Source organism: Callorhinus ursinus, unplaced genomic scaffold, assembly GCF_003265705.2.
Source record: "Callorhinus ursinus isolate GAN/ISIS: 27379988/994484 unplaced genomic scaffold, GSC_fseal_2.0 scaffold117, whole genome shotgun sequence".
Lineage (NCBI taxonomy): Eukaryota > Metazoa > Chordata > Mammalia > Carnivora > Otariidae > Callorhinus > Callorhinus ursinus.
In genome coordinates this window covers 776871-797920 of record NW_027397179.1, presented here as the reverse complement: position 1 = coordinate 797920, position 21050 = coordinate 776871, and the positions used below count along the sequence as shown (strand labels likewise).

General features: G+C 41.6%; 1 protein-coding gene across 1 annotated transcript in view; it reads left to right on the top strand.

Annotated features, from left to right (window-relative positions):
* LOC112812516 (sodium/glucose cotransporter 1-like) overlaps positions 1 to 21050 on the top strand; it is a 65552-nt gene that overhangs the window by 22732 nt on the left and 21770 nt on the right. The window contains 6 exon segments of the mRNA XM_025857314.2: positions 4149 to 4253; positions 5895 to 6000; positions 7035 to 7115; positions 11584 to 11804; positions 18210 to 18339; positions 20824 to 20937. Coding sequence (XP_025713099.2) covers positions 4149 to 4253; positions 5895 to 6000; positions 7035 to 7115; positions 11584 to 11804; positions 18210 to 18339; positions 20824 to 20937 — 757 coding nt within the window.

Genomic DNA, 21050 nt, shown 5'->3' with positions numbered 1-21050 from the left:
TCTAGTGCCCATGGAACATTCTCCAGAATAAATCACATCCTAGGTCACAAATCAGGTCTCAACCGGTACCAAAAGATTAGGATTATTCCCTGCATATTTTCAGACCACAATGCTTTGAAACTAGAACTCAATCACAAGAGGAAAGTCGGAAAGAACTCAAATACATGGAGGCTAAAGAGCATCCTACTAAAGAATGAATGGGTCAACCAGGAAATTAAAGAAGAATTTAAAAAACTCATGGAACCCAATGAAAATGAAAACACAACTGTTCAAAATCTTTGGGATACAGCAAAGACAGTCCTAAGAGGAAAGTATATAGCAATACAAGCCTTTCTCAAGAAACAAGAAAGGTCTCAAATACACAACCTAACCCTACACCTAAAGGAGCTGGAGAAAGAACAGCAAATAAAGCCTAAACCCAGCAGGAGAAGAGAAATAATAAAGATCAGAGCAGAAATCAATGAAATAGAAACCAAAAGAACAGTAGAACAAATCAACGAAACTAGGAGCTGGTTCTTTGAAAGAATTAACAAGATTGATAAACCCCTGGCCAGACTTATCAAAAAGAAAAGAGAAAGGACCCAAATCAACAAAATCATGAATGAAAGAGGAGAGATCACAACCAACACCAAAGACATACAATTATAAGAACATATTATGAGCAAGTCTACGCCAGCAAATTACATAACCTGGAGGAAATGGATGCATTCCTAGAGATGCATCAACTACCAAAATTGAACCAGGAAGAAATAGAAAACCTGAACAGACCTATAACCACTAAGGAAATTGAAGCAGTCATCAAAAATCTCCCAACAAACAAAAGCCCAGGGCCAGATGGCTTCCCAGGGGAATTCTATCAGACATTTAAAGAAGAATTAATACCTATTCTCCTGTAACTGTTCCAAAAAATAGAAATGGAAGGAAAACTTCCAAACTCATTTTATGAGGCCACGATTACCTTGATCCCAAAACCAAAGACCCCATCCAAAAGCAGAATTACAGACCAATATCCTTGATGAACATGGATGCAAAAATGCTCACCAAAATACTAGCCAATAGGATCCAACAGTACATTAAAAGGATTATTCACCATGACCAAGTGGGATTTATCCCTGGGCTGGAAGGCTGGTTCAACATCCGCAAATCAATCAACGTGATACAATACATTAACAAAAGAAAGGACAAGAATCATATGATCTTCTCAATAGATGCAGAAAAAGCATTTGACAAAGTACAGCATCCTTTCTTGATCAAAACTCTTCAGAGTATAGGGATAGAGGGTACATATCTCAATATCATAAAAGCCATCTATGAAAAACCTACAGCCAATATCATTCCCAATGGGGAAAAGCTGAGAGCTTTTCCCCTAAGGTCAGGAACGCGGCAGGGATGTCCACTCTCACCACTGCTATTCAACACAGTATTAGAAGTCCTAGCCACAGCCATCAGACAACAAAAAGAAATCAAAGGCATCCAAATTGGCAAAGAGGAAGTCAAACTCTCACTCTTTGCAGATGATATGATACTGTATGTGGAAAACCCCAAAACTGCTAGAACTCATACAGGAATTCAGTAAAGTGGCAGGATATAAAATCAATGCACAGAAATCAGTGGCATTCCTATACACCAACAACAAGACAGAAGAGAGACAAATCAAGGAGTCAATCCCATTTACAATTGCACCCAAAACCATAAGATACCTAGGAATAAATTTAACCAAAGAGGCAAAGGATCTGTACTCAGAAAACTCTAAAATACTCATGAAAGAAATTGAAGAAGACACAAAGAAATGGAAAACCGTTCCATGCTCATGGATTGGAAGAACAAACATTGTGAAGATGTCAATGCTACCTAGAGCAATCTACACATTCAATGCAATCCCCATCAAAATACCATCCACTTTTTTCAAAGAAATGGAACAAAGAATCCTAAAATTTGTATGGAACCAGAAGAGACCCCGAATAGCCAGAGGAATATTGAAAAAGGAAAGCAAAGCTGGCGGCATCACAATTCCGGACTTCCAGCTCTATTACAAAGCTGTCATCATCAAGACAGTGTGGTGCTGGCACAAAAACAGACACAGATCAATGGAACAGAATCGAGAGCCCAGAAATGGACCCCCAACTCTATGGTCAACACATCTTTGACAAAGCAGGAAAGAACGTCCAGTGGAAAAAAGACAGTCTCTTCAACAAATGGTGTTGGGAAAATTGGACAGCCACATGCAGAAGAATGAAACTGGACCATTTCCTTACACCACACACAAGAATAGACTCCAAATGGTTGAAAGACCTAAATGTGAGACAGGAGTCCATCCAAATCCTAAAGGAGAACACAGGCAGCAACCTCTTCAACCTCGGCCGCAGCAACTTCTTCCTAGAAACATCACCAAAGGCAAGGGAAGCAAGGGCAAAAATGAACTATTGGGATTTCATCAAGATAAAAAGCTTTTGCACAGCAAAAGAAACAGTCCACAAAACCAAAAGACAACCGACAGAATGGGAGAAAATATTTGCAAATGACATATCAGATAAAGGGCTAGTATCCAAAATCTATAAAGACCTTATCAAACTCAACACCCAAAGAACAAATAATCCAATCAAGAAATGGGCAGAAGACATGAACAGACATTTTTCCAAAGAAGACATCCAAATGGCCAACAGACACATGAAAAAGTGCTCAACATCGCTCGGCATCAGGGAAATCCAAATCAAAACCTCAATGAGATACCACCTCACACCAGTCAGAATGGCTAAAATTAACAAGTCAGGAAACGACAGATGCTGGCGGGGATGTGGAGAATGGGGAACCCTCCTACACTGTTGGTGGGAATACAAGTTGGTGCAACCACTCTGGAAAACAATATGGAGGTTCCTCAAACAGTTGAAAATAGAGCTACCATACGATCCAGCAATTGCACTACTGGGTATTTACCCCAAAGATACAAATGTAGGGATCCGAAGGGGTACGTGCACCCTGATGTTTATAGCAGCAATGTCCACAATAGCCAAACTGTGGAAAGAGCCAAGATGTCCATTGACAGATGAATGGATAAAGAAGAAGTGGTATATATACCCAATGGAATATTATGCAGCCATCAAAAGGAATGAGATCTTGCCATTTGCAACGACGTGGATGGAACTGGAGGGTGTTATGCTGAGTGAAATAAGTCAATCAGAGAAAGACATGTATCATATGACCTCACTGATATGAGGAATTCTTAATCTCAGGAAACAAACTGAGTGTTGCTGAGTGGTGAGGGGTGGAAGGAATGGGGTGGCTGGGTGATAGACATTGGGTAGGGTATGTGCTATGGCGAGTGCTGTGAATTGTGTAAGACTGTTGAATCACAGATCTGTACTTCTGAAACAAATAATGCAATATATGTTAAGAAAAAAAAAGAAGAAGATAGCAGGAGGGGAAGAATGAAGGGGAGTAAGTCGGAGGGGGAGACGAACCATTAGAGACGATGGACTCTGAAAAACAAACTGAGGGTTCTAGAGGCGAGGGGGGTGGGGGGATGAGTTAGCCTGGTGATGGGTATTAAAGAGGGCACGTTCTGCGTGGAGCACTGGGTGTTATGCACAAACAATGAATCATGGAACACTCCATCAAAAACTAATGATGTAATGTATGGTGATTAACATAACAATAAATAATTATTTTTTAAAAAAGTGAACAGAATTGTTGGGGACAGCCAGCACGTGCACGAGAGCAGGGGCACAGAGGACCAGGTCCAAGAGCTGTTGAGTCAAGTTCTGTCTCTCCTGAGCACTTGTTACATTTGTAGTATGTGATGAGGCATTTGATTTTGCTCTGCGGATTATTTCATAAAAGTGATTTGTCTTCATTAGACCTGTTCAGTTAGCTGGATTTCCTTCTGCATTCAGGAGATTACACAGAAAGCTTGGTTCCAGGCTTCTTGAAGACAGTACTATTGCTTCTCCTTTCTTATTCCCCCCATCCTAACAAGTGCCATGCAGTGTGAAGCCAGAGTGGATGACCCTGCCGCATCTTATATTCCTGGGCTGCTCCTACCATCAGCTATGTCTCGGTGACGACCAGGATATTGTGAGCAAGGCGCATCCTTGTGGGTCCGCCTCTTCTGGCACTCTGCCTGGTGGCGACTTCTCTTGTTGCTTGTACAGGTGATGACGATGCCAGAATATTTGAGGAAGAGGTTTGGTGGCTTTCAGATCTAGCGCCTCCTCGCTATTCTGTACTTATTCCTCTATATCTTCAATAAGATCTCGGTGATTTGTGTAAAAGCCAGCCCAAGAAATGAAACAAAAGTAAACAAAAATTCAGTGGCCAGGACAGTACTAGATTGGTCTCAGCAGTTCACTCTGGGGCCACATAAGTTACTTATGGCCTCTGCTGTGTAAGCAAGAGGAGAGAAAAAATAACTTATTAATACTTGCAAAAAATAAAGGCAGAGGCGTCTTATTTTGTCCCAAGCCTAGGTTATAGGTCCCTCCTTTGTATTTCTAGAGAACCTTGGGCTTACCTGTGTCATGTCATTAGGTGATGTCACTCCTCTGCTTAAAACAGTCCAGGAGTTTTCCACCACCCTTACTAGAAAACCTAAGCCCCTTGTTATGATCTGTAAGGATGTCCTGTTCTTGTCCCTGCTCTCGGTCTTGTCTTCTAGTCTCCTCCCTTGTTCTCACCAGGCTCTGGCCACACTGCCTGCCTTATTGTTTCTCAAACCCAGCAAGGTTATTCCCTTTTGAAGCCCTTAACACTTGCCCTACATTGTGTCTGGAATGTTCTTCCCCCAGATTTTTCAAATATCACCTCCTTGGAGAGGCCTTCCATGAGTGTGTCCAGTCAATCTCTACTCCATTACTGGGTTTTTATTTTCTTTGTAATACTTGCTACCATGTGAGAGTAATTTATCCATTTCCTTCCTTATTATCTGTCTCCTCCACTTCAGTGCAAGCTTCTCGAGGCCCAGGGCCTTGCCTGGCTTGTTCACTACATTACCCACTGTGCTGAGAAAATGATTAGCACTTAAGGTACTAGATACATGTTTTGGAGTTTTGTTTTGTTTTGTTTTGTTTTGTTTAGTGACCGAATGAGTGTCGCTTACCACACTCTGCATAGAAATTGCCTATTTAGTCTCTGTCACTAAATATAAGGTCCCTGAGGACAGCAGTTGAGTCTTAGTAACTCTTGTGTCTTCTGAACCCTGTTGAGTATCTACTATGTTGGTGCTCAGTAAACATTTGGTGAATAAATGGATAGATGAATGTTGGGAGGATCTCTGCCCATTGTATCCCTAGTTTGGAGACCACAATAACAAAGTAAGAGATGAGCCAGTTAAATGATGTGCATGTGCTTTAAAATCAGTGCCAGCTAAGCCAAGGACCCACAAATCTGTCCTGTAGGCCAATCAGCCTAGTGTTCTCCTCTGTACAGTCCTTGAGCTAAGAATGGTTTTTTACAGTTTTAAATGGTTGTGAAAAACAGGGACAGTATGTGGCCTGCAAAGCCTACAGTATTTACCATCTGGTCTTTTAGAGAAAAAGCTTGCCAGCCCCTGATGGATGAGCTGTCCCCTTTGCTATTTCCCAATGGCAGAACTGTAGGAACGGCTCTCTCTGGGCATACTCCCTGCTCCAAATCTCCAGGGAGGAAGAGGCTAAGTTTTGTCTGAACTGAATTAATTGGATTAACCCAAGCCCTAAAGGTGCTGACCTTGCTGAACTCATGGGGTACAAGCCTTTTTGCCCAACAGAACTTGGGGAGACCTCAGCCCATGTCCATTAGTGACGGAGTGGATGTGCTAACCATAGACCACCTCCTGCAGATGGCTTCTAGGGTCTTTATGATATTGCTGTTGAATGAGCTGGAAATGAAAATGCAGCCTGTTGCCTTTGTACTCATTTCAGGTGGAGATCTGTACTGGTGCCATGTTCATGAGACTGGTTTTGGGGTTAGATGTCTACCTGGCCACCATAGTCTGGCTGACAATTACTGGCATTTATATCATCACAGGTGAGGTTACTGTAACCACACACATATTTATATTGACACAAAAGCTCTCCTTCTTATAGTGGAGTGCTAGTAGACATTGAGGCAGGGGGTCTCCAGCTTTTGTATTTTCTCTAAGTCTGTAGATCACATTGCTAGGCCCCAGGGGGTGGAACAGTGAAAATAATTGTGGTGGGGTGCCTAAGTGGTGTCCTACCTCTAGAAATCAGGTCAGGCCTGTGGGGGCTTTCCATGGGCACTGGCAAGGAAGGAAGTGATCATGTTTGGGGCGGGCCATGGCCTGACACTACAGGCTGCCAGGTAATGGAGTAGAAACAGAAAGGGAATGAGGGAGAGGCAGCAGCTACAGGCATCCTGGTAACCTGGTCAGGCCATCAGATGGGATCTTTTATATAGGAGGTTCTGTCCCAGAGTCTCTGCCTAGGTTTTGAGAGTGGGAGCTCTCATCAATTGTTTTTTCCAGCCACAATGCAAATCTTGGATGCTGGTGAGTGTCCCTGGTAGTTCACCACTGTCTGAGGGGGGAGAAACAGGGTGGGGAATGGAATACACTCTGTCAGTGGCTGTCAATGCCCAGGGGAGTGGAAGCTGGGGGTCTTTTTCCAGGGGACATTTGGTAATGTCTGGAGACATTTTTAGTTTTCACAACTGGGGGCGTTCTACTGGCATCTAGCAGGTAGAAGCCAGGGATGCTACTAACCGTTGCTTCCAAACGGAGATTTTGTGATTAAAGATGTAATTTTTCTTTAGGAAAACCATCAGCTTTTCATCCATCCAAAAAAGGGGAAGTAAAGGGAAATTGGGACATAGAAGGGCAAGATAAGAATCCAACAAAAGATCGTGAGGGATATTAAAGAGAGAAAACAGGATGTACAAAGATTAAACATTGTATTGTAAGACCTACAGACTTAAAGGTACAAAAGGTGTGAATGGAGCAATCTGGGAGGAAGCAAGGATGTAGAATAGGGACACAGAAGTGACTTTCAGCAGAGAGTCTCAAATGTGGCTTTTGTTTCTTTTTTCTCCTACCTATTCAGGTGGTTTTGCAGCTGTGGTTTATACTGATACCTTGCATGCTGTTGTTATGGTTCTGGGATCACTCTTGTTAATGGGCTTTGGTAAGTCAATCTTGGAAGACTGGGCACCATGAGTGGAATCTTTGAATCTGATTGTTGCTGAGGGCCACTCCAGCACCTTCATCTCACAGATGAGGAGACTGAAGCCCTCAGAACCCAAGAGCATTGTCTCAGATCACCCAAAAAGTTGGGAATGGGCAGTGGGGGGGAACTTCTGCTCACTTCGGAAGACAGAAGAGTCCAGTGCTTTGGGACAGTGTCAAGTGGCCCACCCCAGACACCCCCACCTCTGTGCCTCTGTCCATGCTCTTCCTCTCTAGTTAGAAACCCCTCTCCTCTTCATTCATGTGGTTAAATCCGCCCATCAAGGTCAACAGAAGATCCACCTACCCCCCAAAGGTGTGATTCTATGATTATTCCATCTACATGTCTTTTTTCTGTGGACAGAAAAAAGTCCTGTGGACTCACATCACTACCACATACCACTTAATATTTTTGTGATACATATCTTGATGGTTCATTGATTGTGTCACATAAGAAATTATACCTCCTAGCTCCGAAACTTCTTAAGAACCAAAACCATTGTATCCTGCACATAATGTGCAGTCTGAGGCACATGGTAGGTGCTTATTAAGTAGTAAGAATGAAAATTATAGCTAATATGAGTCAAGTATCAGGTACTACTAGATAGCCATTTATCCATATTGCCTCATTTAATCACCACAGCCACCATGATGCATAACTGCTATCATTATCCCCATTTTACAGATGAGGAAACTGAGTTATTCAGTTAAGTAACTTGCTCATGAGACACACCAAGAGCAGAACTCATAGCTGGGTCTCTAAACACCAAAGCCCAGTATGTCAACTAATATATTACAGTATCTGTAATGGCAGGTGCACTTGCCTTAAAATGGAAGTTTCCTTCCACTAGCTAAGATAATGACCTTAGTGAGGTTGGTATTAGACACTGCTCCATGGGTCAGATATTGGTCTTACATAAATCTAGAAGGAAAAAGTCTTGGCTCAGGTATTATTGAAATGGTGTGTGAATACAGTTGAAGGACTATGGCTCCGTAGAGCATTTTGTTGAACCCCATTAAATGAGAAATGATAGAATCAGAGTCTCACAATCCTCAGTTTAGTAAGCATTAGTGTGCCATCAGGGGTACTCAATGCTTTATTGCTGGAACACAAAATACATGTCAGGCATGAGCCAAGGAATTTTTTAATAAGCTGGGAAGCAACGACTAATTTGAGTGACAAAACTCTCTAAACTGTAAAACACACTAAGCCATTGTGTTTAATTGTGTACTATTATTAAATATTACCATTTTTTAAACCTACCAAGTTCACCCCAATAGTTGAAAATGACATCCAATTAAACTTGAAGAGCAGGTGGAATATTCTATTGATGTTAGCAATTATATCTCTAAATAATTATATATTCTTTACTGTTATAGACTGAATGTTTGTCTCCCCCCGCCAAAAATTCATATGTTGATATCCTAACTCTCAATTGTGATGGGAGGTGAGACCTTTGGGGATTGACTAGGTCTTGAGGGCAGAGCACTCATGAATGGCATTAGTACTCTTATAAAAGAGGCCCCAAAGAACCCCCTCACTTTTTCCACCATTTGTGGACACATTAAGAAGATGGCCATCTGTGAGCAAAGAAGGAGATCCTCACTAGACACCCAATCAGCCAGCACTCGGTCTCAGACGTCCTAGCCTCCAGAACTGTGGGAAGTAAATATTCGTAGTTTATAAGTCACCCAATCTATGACATTTTGTTATAGCAGCCCAAACAGACTGACATTTTCTGAGAAATGTAATGGGGTTTTTAAAATTGGGGCATTCATGTTAGTTCTTTTGGTAAGTAAGCAATTTAAAGTAGTAGAATAATTTTTTTCTTTTAAAAATATGTAAGAATTTATACATCCAAATGAGTGTTGTTCAAACTAGTCACCATAAAACCCCATGTATATACAATTGCAATTTTTAGTTTTTAACTAATACACACACAGGTAAACAAAACAAAAGGTACCTGGTGAAATACTCATTGCCCTCAGTTTCTCAGTTCAGCTCCCCAGAGACAACCAGTATTCTAGTTTTGTGCATATCCTTCCAGAGATATCCTTCATATATGCAATCATTGTTTTATCTATGAAATGGATACATAGGTAGAATCACAAAATTTTGTGGCCTGCTTTTCCACCACTGGTACTATATCTGGGGCAAATTTCTATGTCTGTGAATAGAGATCTACTACATCTTTTTGGTTTTGTATTTGTAATAAACTTTATTGAAAAGTACCCAAGTCAAAGTTGTAGCTAGATGAAATATCACAAAGTGAACACACTCTGGTAACCAGCATCCAGGTCAAGAATTAACTTTTTGGTTCCTTGCTTTCCAAACTTAGTTTTTGTTTCTTTTTCTTGCCTTATTACACAGGCCTGTGTATTCAACACACTGTTGAAAAGAAGCAGAGACAACAGGCATCCTTGTCTCATTCCCAATTTAGAGGGAAAGCTTTGGATATTTTACCATTAAATAAATTATTTGCTGTCAATTTTTTGTAGATACTCTTTGCCAGACTAACAAGTTCTCTTCTGTTCCTAGTTTGCTACAATTGTTTATCATGAACAGGTTTTGAATTGTAGCAAGTGTTTTTTCCACTTCTACTGAGAATATTATATTATTTTTCTCCCCTATTCTGTTAACACAGTGAATTGTTTTGAATGTTAACTTAATCTTGCCTTCTTGGAATAAACCCAGCTTATTGAGGCATACCCCAAATTCCTCTCTAAAGTGGCTGTATTAACTTTTGTTCTCAGCAATATATGTGAGAATATGTGTTCCCTAGCCTTTCATGGTTGTTCATGATGTTTAAGACTTTTTAAAAATTTGCCAAATAGGTGAAGAAGAAAAAATATATCATTCTTGTTTTAATTGGAAGTTCCCAGATACTGGTGAGGTTGAACATCATTTCATATACTTAGTGGCCATTTGTAGTTCCTCTTTCATGAATTACCTGTTTGTATTCTCTACCATATTTCTTCTGAGTAGTTTCCCTTGGCTGTCAGTGTATAGGAGTTCTTTATACATGACACAAATTTCTTCTTTTAGTCTAATTTTTAACTTGATTTCAGTCATATAAATTTTAAATTTTGAGATCAAATTTATCAACCTTCCTTTTCTTTTTTGTATCTTGTCTAAGATACTCCCTAACTCATAAAGATACTCTGTTTTTTTTCTAATAACTTTGTACTTTTGTATTTTACCTTTTTTTAATCCACATGGAATTCCTTGTAGAAGTGCCATGAGGTATCTTACTGATTTTATGGTCAGTCAGTATTCTTTCATTGACTAGTTTTGATTCCAAATGATTCTGAACGCATTTCAAAACTCAAGTCTGTATCAAAGGAGCATGGTTTAACATGCCAAAATAAAAGGGTTTTTTTTAGTTAAGTAAGTGGAATTATGGGTGTTTTTGTGACTTTTAAAACATATTTTTCTTTAGGGCCCCTGGGTGGCTCAGTCGGTTGAACGGCCAACTCTTGATTTCAGCTCAGGTCATGATCGCAGGGTCCTGGGATCAAGCCCTGTGTCAGGCTCTGGCACTCAGCAGGGAGTCTGCTTAAGGATTCTCTCTCTCCTTCTGACTCCCCAACTCACTCTTTCTCTCTCTCTCTAAAACAAGTAAATCTTTAAAAAATATTTTTTTTCTTTAACGTTAAGTTTGTATAACACTTAGGATATTGAGAGATAAATGCCATAGACTATGAAGAAATTTTCAAGTATGACATTTTAGAAATATTTTGTTGGCACTGTAGGAAAGTGAATATTAATTTGTTTTAATCAAGATTCTTAAGAGAGCTTGTGATAAAACTTTAGTTCAAAACTAGTATAAGCAAATAAGTACCTTCTTGGCTCATGTAAGTAAATATTCCAAGGGCACACTACCTTCAGTGATGGCTAGATCCAGGGTTCTGAATGAACCAGGTAGACAAGAGAGCTTCAAACTGTTAAACTAGCTTAGAACCCTAAAGAACAGAAGCAGGCATTTTTGGTTCCTTAAGCAGAGGACTCCTGGGACAGATTCCAGTTAGCCCAGTTTGGGTCTCATATCTATTCCTGACACATCAGTTGTTGCCCATGGGACAGAGAGCATTGGCCAGGCCTGGGGCATGTGCCAGATGGAGTGGTGGACAGTTTGATGAGGCCCACCTAAGCCACACAGGATGGAATGCAACTGAGAAGAGGGGTTCTGCTACCAGAAGTGGGAGGTGGGGTGTGGGCACACAACCATGATTGTCCACTATACTCATTTCTCTTTGGAAGAGGTGATGTCTTTTCTTAGGCACATATAGTCCTGACTATTTTTCAGTCCATTATGCTTTTTATACTAGGTACATTCAATGAAACTAGATCTCACTTGGTAATCTTGGGTCTTCAAACATGCATTACTGTATAGTTTAAGGTACTGATAAATTTTATGGTGGGTTAGCCTTTCAGAAAGTGGGAGGATACCAGGAGCTATTGCATAAATACCCAGACAGTAAGCCAAACCTAACCCATGAAGGAAATTGGACTGCCAAGCCGGAATGTTTTATTCCTCGCCTGGATTTTTTCCATATCTTCCGAGATCCCATCACTGGAGACCTCCCATGGCCTGGAGTCATCTTTGGTGTCTCCACCCTCTCCTTATACTACTGGTGCACTGATCAGGTAACTACACATGGTGCAGCTGAAGTGACTGCATTGGAGGCTGGTGGTCCTCAGTGCATTCCAGGCTTTCCCAGTCTCTACAACAACAGGCAACAGTTGGCCTGTCTGCACTCAGTGATCAGGGGTCCCTTCCAGTCTTTATTTATTGCCTAAAGAACTTGATAAATTCTGTTTGAAAGGAATTTCACAGCCCCATCTATAGCACATCAACTATTTTCATTTTTTTCTTCTTCTTCACTGTCATTTTCTAAAAAGCACAGTCTTTTTGGAATGAAAAATATGTCAGTTCTCCCCAACTGCGTCCATAAATTAAATGCAACCAATCAGTATTTCAGTTGGATTTTTTAAGGACTCAAACTTGTTCTAAAAAAAAATATGGCTCACTATCGATGGTAGATCATTAAATATACTGTGAAATACATACTTCAATATATGTGCAAAGGCAATAAAGAAATAAAAAGGAAATACAGCTCCACACAGTAATATGGGTGATCTTCAAGCTTTATGCCAAATAAAAGAAGCTAGACACAGATGCCTAGGCACTGCATGATTACATTTTTATAAAGTTTACCACAGGCAGTGCTAACTTATGTCATCTAGGAATACACATTAAGTAGCAAAAAAAATTATAAAGAAAAGCAAGGAAGAAATAAAGTCATGAAAGCAGTCATTTCTGGAGCAAGGGAAGGGTTTGAGATGAAAAAATAAGTCACATGTGGCAGCATTATTTACAATTACCACAAGGTGGGAAACAACCCAGATGTTCACTCATGAACGAATGAATAAATAGAATGTGTATCCATTCATTGGAATATTATTCAGCCATAAAAAGGAATGAAGTACTACACATGCTATAGCTTGAATGGATCTCAAAAACATTATTCTGAGTGGAAGAAGCCAGACACAAATGATCATCTATTGTATAATTCCTTTTATACAAAATGTCCAGAGTAGGCAAATCCATAGAGACAGAAATCCAATTAGTGCTTGCCAGGGGCTGGGAGAGGAGAAATGGAGGGGGGCAGCTTAATGAATATGGGTGTTCTTCCGAGGTGATGAAAAAGTTTTGAAACTAGAGAGAAGTGGTGATTGCATAAGATTGGGAATGCACTGAAGGCTACTGAATTCTTTTAAATGGTTATTTATATAGTACATGAATTTCACCTCAATTAAAAAAAAAAAAGAACCACAGAAAGGCTTCTGGGGTACCTGCAATGTTCCATCTGAATTTGGATAGTTGTTATAGTATATGCTCTTAATGTGCTACAGTATGCTTTCATGTGTTATATAATGATTTAAAAAAAAGATTTAAACATTTTATGGAAGAAGAAAATGCCACAAATCGCTAGCTCAAGTTTGAAACTGAAGAACAAAGGGGGAGAACTTGCCAAACCAGATTTTAAACATCTACAAAGTAGCAGCAATAAAAACAGTTTGAAACATCCAAGAATAGACACACAGACTAGTGGAACAGAATAAAGAGGTCAGGCAGATTCTTGTACTTATAGGAATTTAATATGTATCCAAGGAGGCTTTAGAAATCAATGGGGAGATACATACCTTTTGATGTTGTTAGAAAACCAACTATTAGGAGTAACAGCACTTCACCCCCACCTAACACTTAGTACAAAGTTGGACTTCGGGTGGGTTAAAGACTTAAATGTGGAAAGTAAAGCTAGATATTTAAGGGAGGATAACAATATTTTTGAGACAGAGTGGGGGGAGTACAAATCATGTTGATTTGATCACATTACATATAAGTACTTTTTAATAAAGTACTATAGACAAAATTGACAGATGACAGATTAGAGAAGATTATTAGAAATATTTATTATGAACAAGAGACTAACAGCAAATCCACAAAAAAAAAAAAGGAGCTCCAGTAGATATGTGGACAAAAGATAATGACAGGCAATTTATAAAAAAAGGAAATTCAAACAAACATAAAACAAGCATATAACCCAGTTATGAGGGAAGTGCAGCTTAAAATCACAAGACAACTAACAAAAATTAGAAAGATTGATAATGCCAAGTTTGGAGAGATTGTGGTTGTTTAAGAACCCTCGTGTACTCCTGGTGGAAGTGTAGACTGGTGCAATCTATTCTGGAAGGTAATCCAGCAGTATTTGATAAAAGTAAATATACTGTATTCTGAGCTAGCAGTGGTGTTCCTTGCAAGCTACCTAAAATATCCTCATGCAAGTTCATGATGGACTATATATGAGGCACTGATCATAGTGTTGATTGTGCTTGTTGCTCCAAAGTGGGTAGATAAAATGGTGGGGTGGAGGGGGCAGTAATACTGTGGAATACTATGCAGTCATAGGAGAAATGGACTAGATGATACATAGCAACACTGATAGGTCTTTAAAATGTAGTGAGGGGATGCACAAGAAACAAGATGATATCCAGAGCAGTAGCTCTGGGTTTTTTTAATTTGTATTCCTGCCTATCTATTTATTATATGTTTAATGATGCTACTTTACCTAGAAGATAAGAAAAATCTTTCTATATTTTTCTTTTCAATTTCTTCTACAGCTTTAAAAGTTGCCCCTGGCCTTCCACATCTGACAGTGGGTAAACTAGATTTCCTGAACTACCTCCCAAAACAAAATTTTCTAGTTATACTGGGTAAAATGTAACAAACATCTTTTTATAGTCATAGCAAAGCTTATAAGAAATGAAGAAAATCTCCGGAGACTGAAAAAAAACAGAGAACTGAACCCAACAGAGTTAAACTGGCGGGGACACTGATGGTGCCCTGACAGCATTTACCAAGCCGGATTTCCAAGGCTTAGATTTAACTGGCCAGGTGAGAACAGGAGAAAGGCCTTGGGTTCATGAGTAGTGAATAGTGAAGGCTGTAACCTCAGTGAAAAGATAGACCAGGAAAATATCTGCCCACTAGGAAGGAGAAACAAAATGCCGCAACCTGAGTCCCAGGAGGAGGATAGAAGTCTCCCCTGAAGATTCACAAGGTCAGGTTGGCCTTCCTATAGATCTGGGGTTTTAATTTAAAGTTTTAACTTAACCTAATTCCCTGTATGGTCAGGGAAACCCCATGGGAAGAACTGAACATAAACTCATCCAAAATTTTTACATACCAACCTGGCTAGAGTAATGGCGGATTTTCCCTGGAGGGATGCACCCTCAACCGAGGTCTTGCAGGATTCCCATAAATAAATGCCTGCTCAACATGGGTCTCTAAACCAAAAATTAGAAAATATAGAAGAATCAAACCACCTTGAGCAAGAAACAGCAGAATTAGCACCCCCAAATTTCAGAAAATCAAGGTATTAGATACCAAAAACAAACAAACAAAAAGCATGTTTAAAGAAATAAAAGGAACGCCTTGGTGGCTCAGTCGGTGAAACATCTGTCTTCGGCTCAGGTCATGATCCCAGGGTCCTGGGATCAAGTCCCATGTTGGGCTCCTTGCTCAGCGGGGATCCTCCTTCTCCCTCTGCCTGCTGTTCTCTCTCCCTCTCTCTCTCTGTCTCTCTCTCTCTATCTCTCTGAAAAATAAATAAATAAAATCTTTTAAAAAATAAAGAAATAAAAATGGAACTGAAATCCTTAACGCCATTCTATCAAAAACAGATATGAAAACTCAAACTTCTAAAAATGAAAACTATGCTCATTGAAATGTGAAACTTAGTAACTGTTAAAATAGCAGATTAAAGGGACGCCTGACTGGCTCGGTGGGAGGAGCACACGACTCTTGATCTCCATCATGAGTCTGAACCCCACTTTGGGTGTAGAGATTACTTAAATAAATAAATAAACTTTTAAAAAATAACAGATTAAACACAGCTGAAGGGAAAAAATAGTCATCTGAAAGCAAGAATTGAAGAAATAGCACCAAACTGGAAAGTGTGAAAGAGAAACAAAGTGACATGGAAGAGAGAATCAGGATTAAAATACACCTCATTGGAGTTCTAGAAGAAAAGGAGAGAGAAACAATATTTTAAGAGAAAGTGGCTGAGAATTGTTACAATTGCTGAAAGAGCAGGAAGCATCAGATTCCAGAATCACAGTGAATCAAGCAGAAATAATTTACAAATCCACACAAAGAAATGGAATGAAACCATAATGAAAGTTCAGAACATCAAAGACAAGAAGACTTTGAAAGGCACCTGAGAGGAAAGATTACTGATAAAAAGAAGACCGTTCTGCCAGCAATAAACTTCTCAGCTTCAACAATGTAACCCAGGGGCAGCTGGGTGGCTCAGTCGTTAAGCGGCTGCCTTCGGCTTAGGTCACAATCCCGGAGTCCTGGGATCGAGCCCCGCATCGGGCTCCCTGCTCCGCGGGAAGCCTGCTTCTCCCTCTCCCACTCCCCCTGCTTGTGTTCCCTCTCTCGCTGTGTCTCTCTCTGTCAAATAAATAAATATTTAAACTAAACCAAACAAAACAATGTAACCCAAAGGTAGAGGAGTAAAATTTTCAAAGTCATTGAGGAAAATATCACCTCTAAAGTACATGCCCAGCTGAGGTCTTACTCATGACCAAGGGCAAATTCAAGACATAACCTTCCCTAAAGAAGGACTGAAAGATGTACATAAAGAAAAAGGAAATACTCATGAGCAAGAAGGAATAGTTAGCAAAGATATTAACAGGTACATGGGCAAATGGGCTGAAAAATAATAATTACAAATACAAGAAGTGAAAAACAAGACAAAACTAAAATATTGTACGACTGTTTGGAGTTAAATCTGTCTGTGGAGTCTAAAGTGTTCAGAAGGGTGGGGATGTTGATTTACTTCAGACTCGAAATGGTATCTATGTGAAAATTTTAAGGGTCAGTATTAAAAACACAGAAGTAGTCGGGCGCCTGAGGGGCTCAGGCGGTTAAGCGTCCAACTCTTGATTTCAGCTCAGGTCATGATCTCAGGGTCATGAGATTGAGGCCCGCGTTGAGCTCCACACTCAGTGTGGAGTCTGCTTGAGATTCTCTCCCTCCCTCCCCCCTCTGCCCTCCCTTACCTCAACTAAATAAATAAATAAATATTTTTTAAAAATGCAGAAGTAGAATATATAACTTCTAACTAGTAAAGAAAATGACTTAAGAAAAATTGTTAATTAAAAGAGAGGCAGACAAACTGATGGAAGGAAAATTGTTAACTTTCGCCCACTACCATTTTTAAACAATAATCCTCTCCTTGCCCCACTGTGTAATGTATGACAATACGCCACAGTGCGTAGAGCTTTCTACATGGAATGTCCACATTGCCTTCATAATCACCCTTCTCTCAGAACGAGAGTCACATTTCTGCCCTTGCCCTACTCCTCCGCCCCCTCCCTTGAGAGACCAATCTCTCTGTGCAGGGGACTAAGCAAAGACCAGGAAGTGCAGCCTGGCTGCCCACCCCTACCTGCTCTGCAGAAGCCCAAGTACCCTGAGCCGTTAGCAACAGGATGCCAGTGGACATCTCGAGACACAGCGAGATGTAGCTAGTGCCTGAGGAGAACCACTTTGGGGTTCTTTCTCCTGGTATTAAAATGATGCATTTGAAAAATAAAGAAAACCTGAAGAGAAAAATGACAGTCCTGCCTGTTAATTTCACCAATGCCAGCATGAATCACTATTATGTCGGTTTATTCCTGTGCACTTTTTTCTCGGTGTAGAGTCATGGTGTATATGCTGCTGTTGTATCCTGTATGCCTCTTAGTTACTATCACACTGTGAGCCCTTTTCCCATTATCTAAATTTTCTTCAGAAACATACTTTTAGTACATACATAATACTGCATTGTTGTGATGCACTGGACCATGTCTTTATGCACTTTCTTAAATGCTTGTCCACCTGCCAGCTATACCTTCTGTTCGGCCTGAGTGCACACTGCTTCTTATGGCAGGAGCACCATGAAATGGGTTGTGAAACATCTCCTAGGAGATTTTGCATTTGAAATGTCTATACTAGTTCATTTCAATTTAGATGAATGAAGTCAGTCCCTGTTCTAAAAACTCTTTATGGGCCAGGGACCCACCTTTGCTTTGATTGATGTCACAAGGATCCTCTTCCTTCTGCTGGGCAGGGGCAGTCTGTGGCCTCTAGGAGGGAGTCTTGTCCTTGCCAGGGGACAGCTTGTAAGCCCTGTGCCTCCGTAATTGGTGTGCAATGCTAACAATGAGGCCAAGGTCACGCACGCCATTCCCGTCCCCTCAGGCAACTGTGCACTGAGCAAAACATGCTCATTGGTCACATGCACCTCCCCTGGCCCTGGATGCCCTGGAGATGCCTGGATGATTGGGGTGAGCAGCTCAGCAAAAACCCACCAGAGGGCACATCCTGCTGCCGCGGCAGGTCACAACTGTCCTGTCACTGTGCTGAGGTAGCCCAGGCTTGATGCACTCTGCTAGAGCCATCACCCCCTCCCTCACCCATCTGTGTTTCCTTGGCAGATTTTTGTCCAGCGATGCCTGGCAGGGAAGAACATGTCTCACGTGAAAGGCGTCTGCGTCCTTTGTGGGTGTCTGAAGCTGCTGCCCATGTTCAGCATAGTGAGGCTGGGAATGATCAGCTGTGTCTTGTTCCCGGGGAAATCCTTAATTCTGTTGTGTTCACACTGATCAACTTCTCTTTTCTTAAGAGAGACCTAGAGAGTATTTGGGGTCATCAGGCCTCCCACACTATGGGGATTGAGATGCCCCAGATTGCTTTCTAGGGAGCTAAAGGGTTTAGATTAAGAGTGCAGCCAAAAAGAATTCTGGCAGAGACCATGGATGTATGTGGCAAGAGAGAAATTCCATGAGAGAAGTTCAGATAGGGAAGAGCCGACCAGTGTTCCATGCAGCCAGAGCCCAGTCTCTGCCAGGGCTTGGAGGCACAATCTGCAGGAAGGCTCACTTGCTCCCCTTGAATTGTGTGCACCAGCACGGCACACACACCTGTGTGCTAGGCATTGTGCTGGGGACCTGACAGATGCTGTCACTGCTCACTCAGACCTTGAGGTGGGCTTTTGTAGCCTCAGTGAACAGATGAGGAATGTCAGAGGGGGAGCTCAGTGTAAACCCCCAAAGTGGGTCTGACTCAGGCCCATGTTCTTTCCATTAAATGCTAGCAAAACATCTCTGTTTCCCTTAAGGAGCTATCATAACTCTGTGGATATATCTTATTCCCATTTCAACCTAGTTTTACTAGCTCTACTGTCTCTCAGGGTATCTGGTTTGTTGATTCATTAAACCGACATGGAGCACTGTTTCTGGTAGGTGCATCCACTGGGACAAAGCAGGTGGCTTCCATGGGAGTCTTCTGCTGCTGAACTTTGACAAGGCCAAACAAAATGTAAAACACTGGTTACTGCTAAGTAATATGTGTAGGAGACATCTCTCAGTCTAATTCATCCTTCAGTCAGCCTCAAGACATGCCTCTTTTTTTTAATCCTAACTCCCTTCCAGCTTTTAACAGAGAGAAAGGCTTTGTTTCAACATTCCCAGATTTGGTCTTTGGCTGCCAGGTGGCATTTTAGGGTCTCATAGGTGGTACCTCCTCATAGGTTAGGAAATATGCTATTGTGCTCTCTAGGACCCCCAGAGTGCCCTGGGCTTTGCAGACCTGCCTCCCCACCCCACCCTACCCCACTCCACAGCACGGATCGCCCTACTCACTGAGGAAGGAGACCCAACAGAATCACATGTATCTTGGACTCTAGAGAGGAAGCTGCTAAGGGAGGGGGGAAAGAGTGGGGAATGGCCTCTCTCTCTCTAGCTAGAGTGGGTTTCAAGAACCCAGACTCTCTCCAGCCTTCTGACCAAGGGGTGAACAGAGTTGATGGAATGCACTGGTGGGGAGCCCTTAGGGTGAGAAGAACATGGAACCACTTGTCTCTAACCCTCAGAAATGGCCAGACTCACATATCCATTTGCACATGCCAGGTGTATAAAGCCAGAAAGCCACTTATCACGGAAGCTTGGCACCTGTCCATGTTCCTGGAAGAGTATGTTTTTCCAATAACCCAAATGCTCTTGGCCCTAGATTCTGGGTCTCTCCCTTGGCCAGAGCTAGGGGCCAGACACTGCCAACTGCCAAGGTGTGATTCTCAAAATCTGGTTTTCCATGTAGGCCACTGTATTATTTGGGGTTCTTGGTTGAACATGATGTGTACCTTTTTAGCTCCTCTTCCTTCAGAGCTAGTGTTACCCTCAGGCCATCTGGTGGCAAGGTGGTTGCCAGCAGCACCAGGCCTCTATCCCACAAGCTCAACAACTCCCACCAAGTGTTTCCTTCCCCAGATGTTCCAGCAAAAATCCCAGATGAGTCTTAGTGAACTCACTTGAGGGATAGGGACCGGTCATTGTGGTCAAGGAGAAGGAATTTCCAGAGTGGCCAGGCCTGGTCCCTGGGCCCTTCTTACACTACCCCAAGTGTCACGGAGGTTCTGTTACCCAAAGTAGGAGGCAAGGAGAGTGGGCAGATATAAATGGATGCAGCTGCCCCTGAGTTTTTAGTCTTCCTCAAAATGTTTGGTAACCAGTGCTTAAGCTGGAGAACTGTCCCCAGTCAAATAGCTTGCTCTACCCATAAACCAGGGCAATATCCTGCTTCTTCGTCATCTAAGTTGATTTGTCATTTTGGGGTTTTTTTCTCAGATGGTAACTTTATATCCCTAATTTAAGCTCCTGAAGGACATATCACATTCACTCCCTTTACATCACTTTGTCCAGAATTTCTTCCCAAATACTCTGAAATAACACCCCTATGAAGGCTAAGCAAGTAAGGTTATGGTTTGCTCATGCATTAATAGGGGATGAATAATCTGTCTGCTTTCCTGATACCCAGCGGCGGTCCCTGAAAGGCTTGTCCAGGTCACATTGATGTGCTTGGGGTCAAGCAGTAAATTGGTAGAAGCACTAATTCATCTGGCTCCTAGGCGCCTAATTCCCAGCCCCATGAATTGGAGCAGTCACCAGTAGATCCAGAATCTGACAGCCACACAGGATTGCCTACTTTGCTTCCCTTTCCCTCCACTCAGATTTTAGAGCTCTAAGCCTGACATTGGTATGACTGTGGTCTCTCTTACAGATAAAGTGGCATGTGTTGTACTTTCAATATGTGAGAAGTACTGTGGCATCAGAACTGGGTGCAGCTCCATCGCCTACCCTGTGCTAGTGTTAGAGCTGCTGCCCAAAGGTAAAAGATGGACCTCCCACGATCTGTGTCCCCATTGGAGCCTGTGCCCTCAGTCTTTAAGTGGATGGTTAGGAGCAAAGGAGCTGAGGGTGGCTTATCTACCAGGCAGCTCA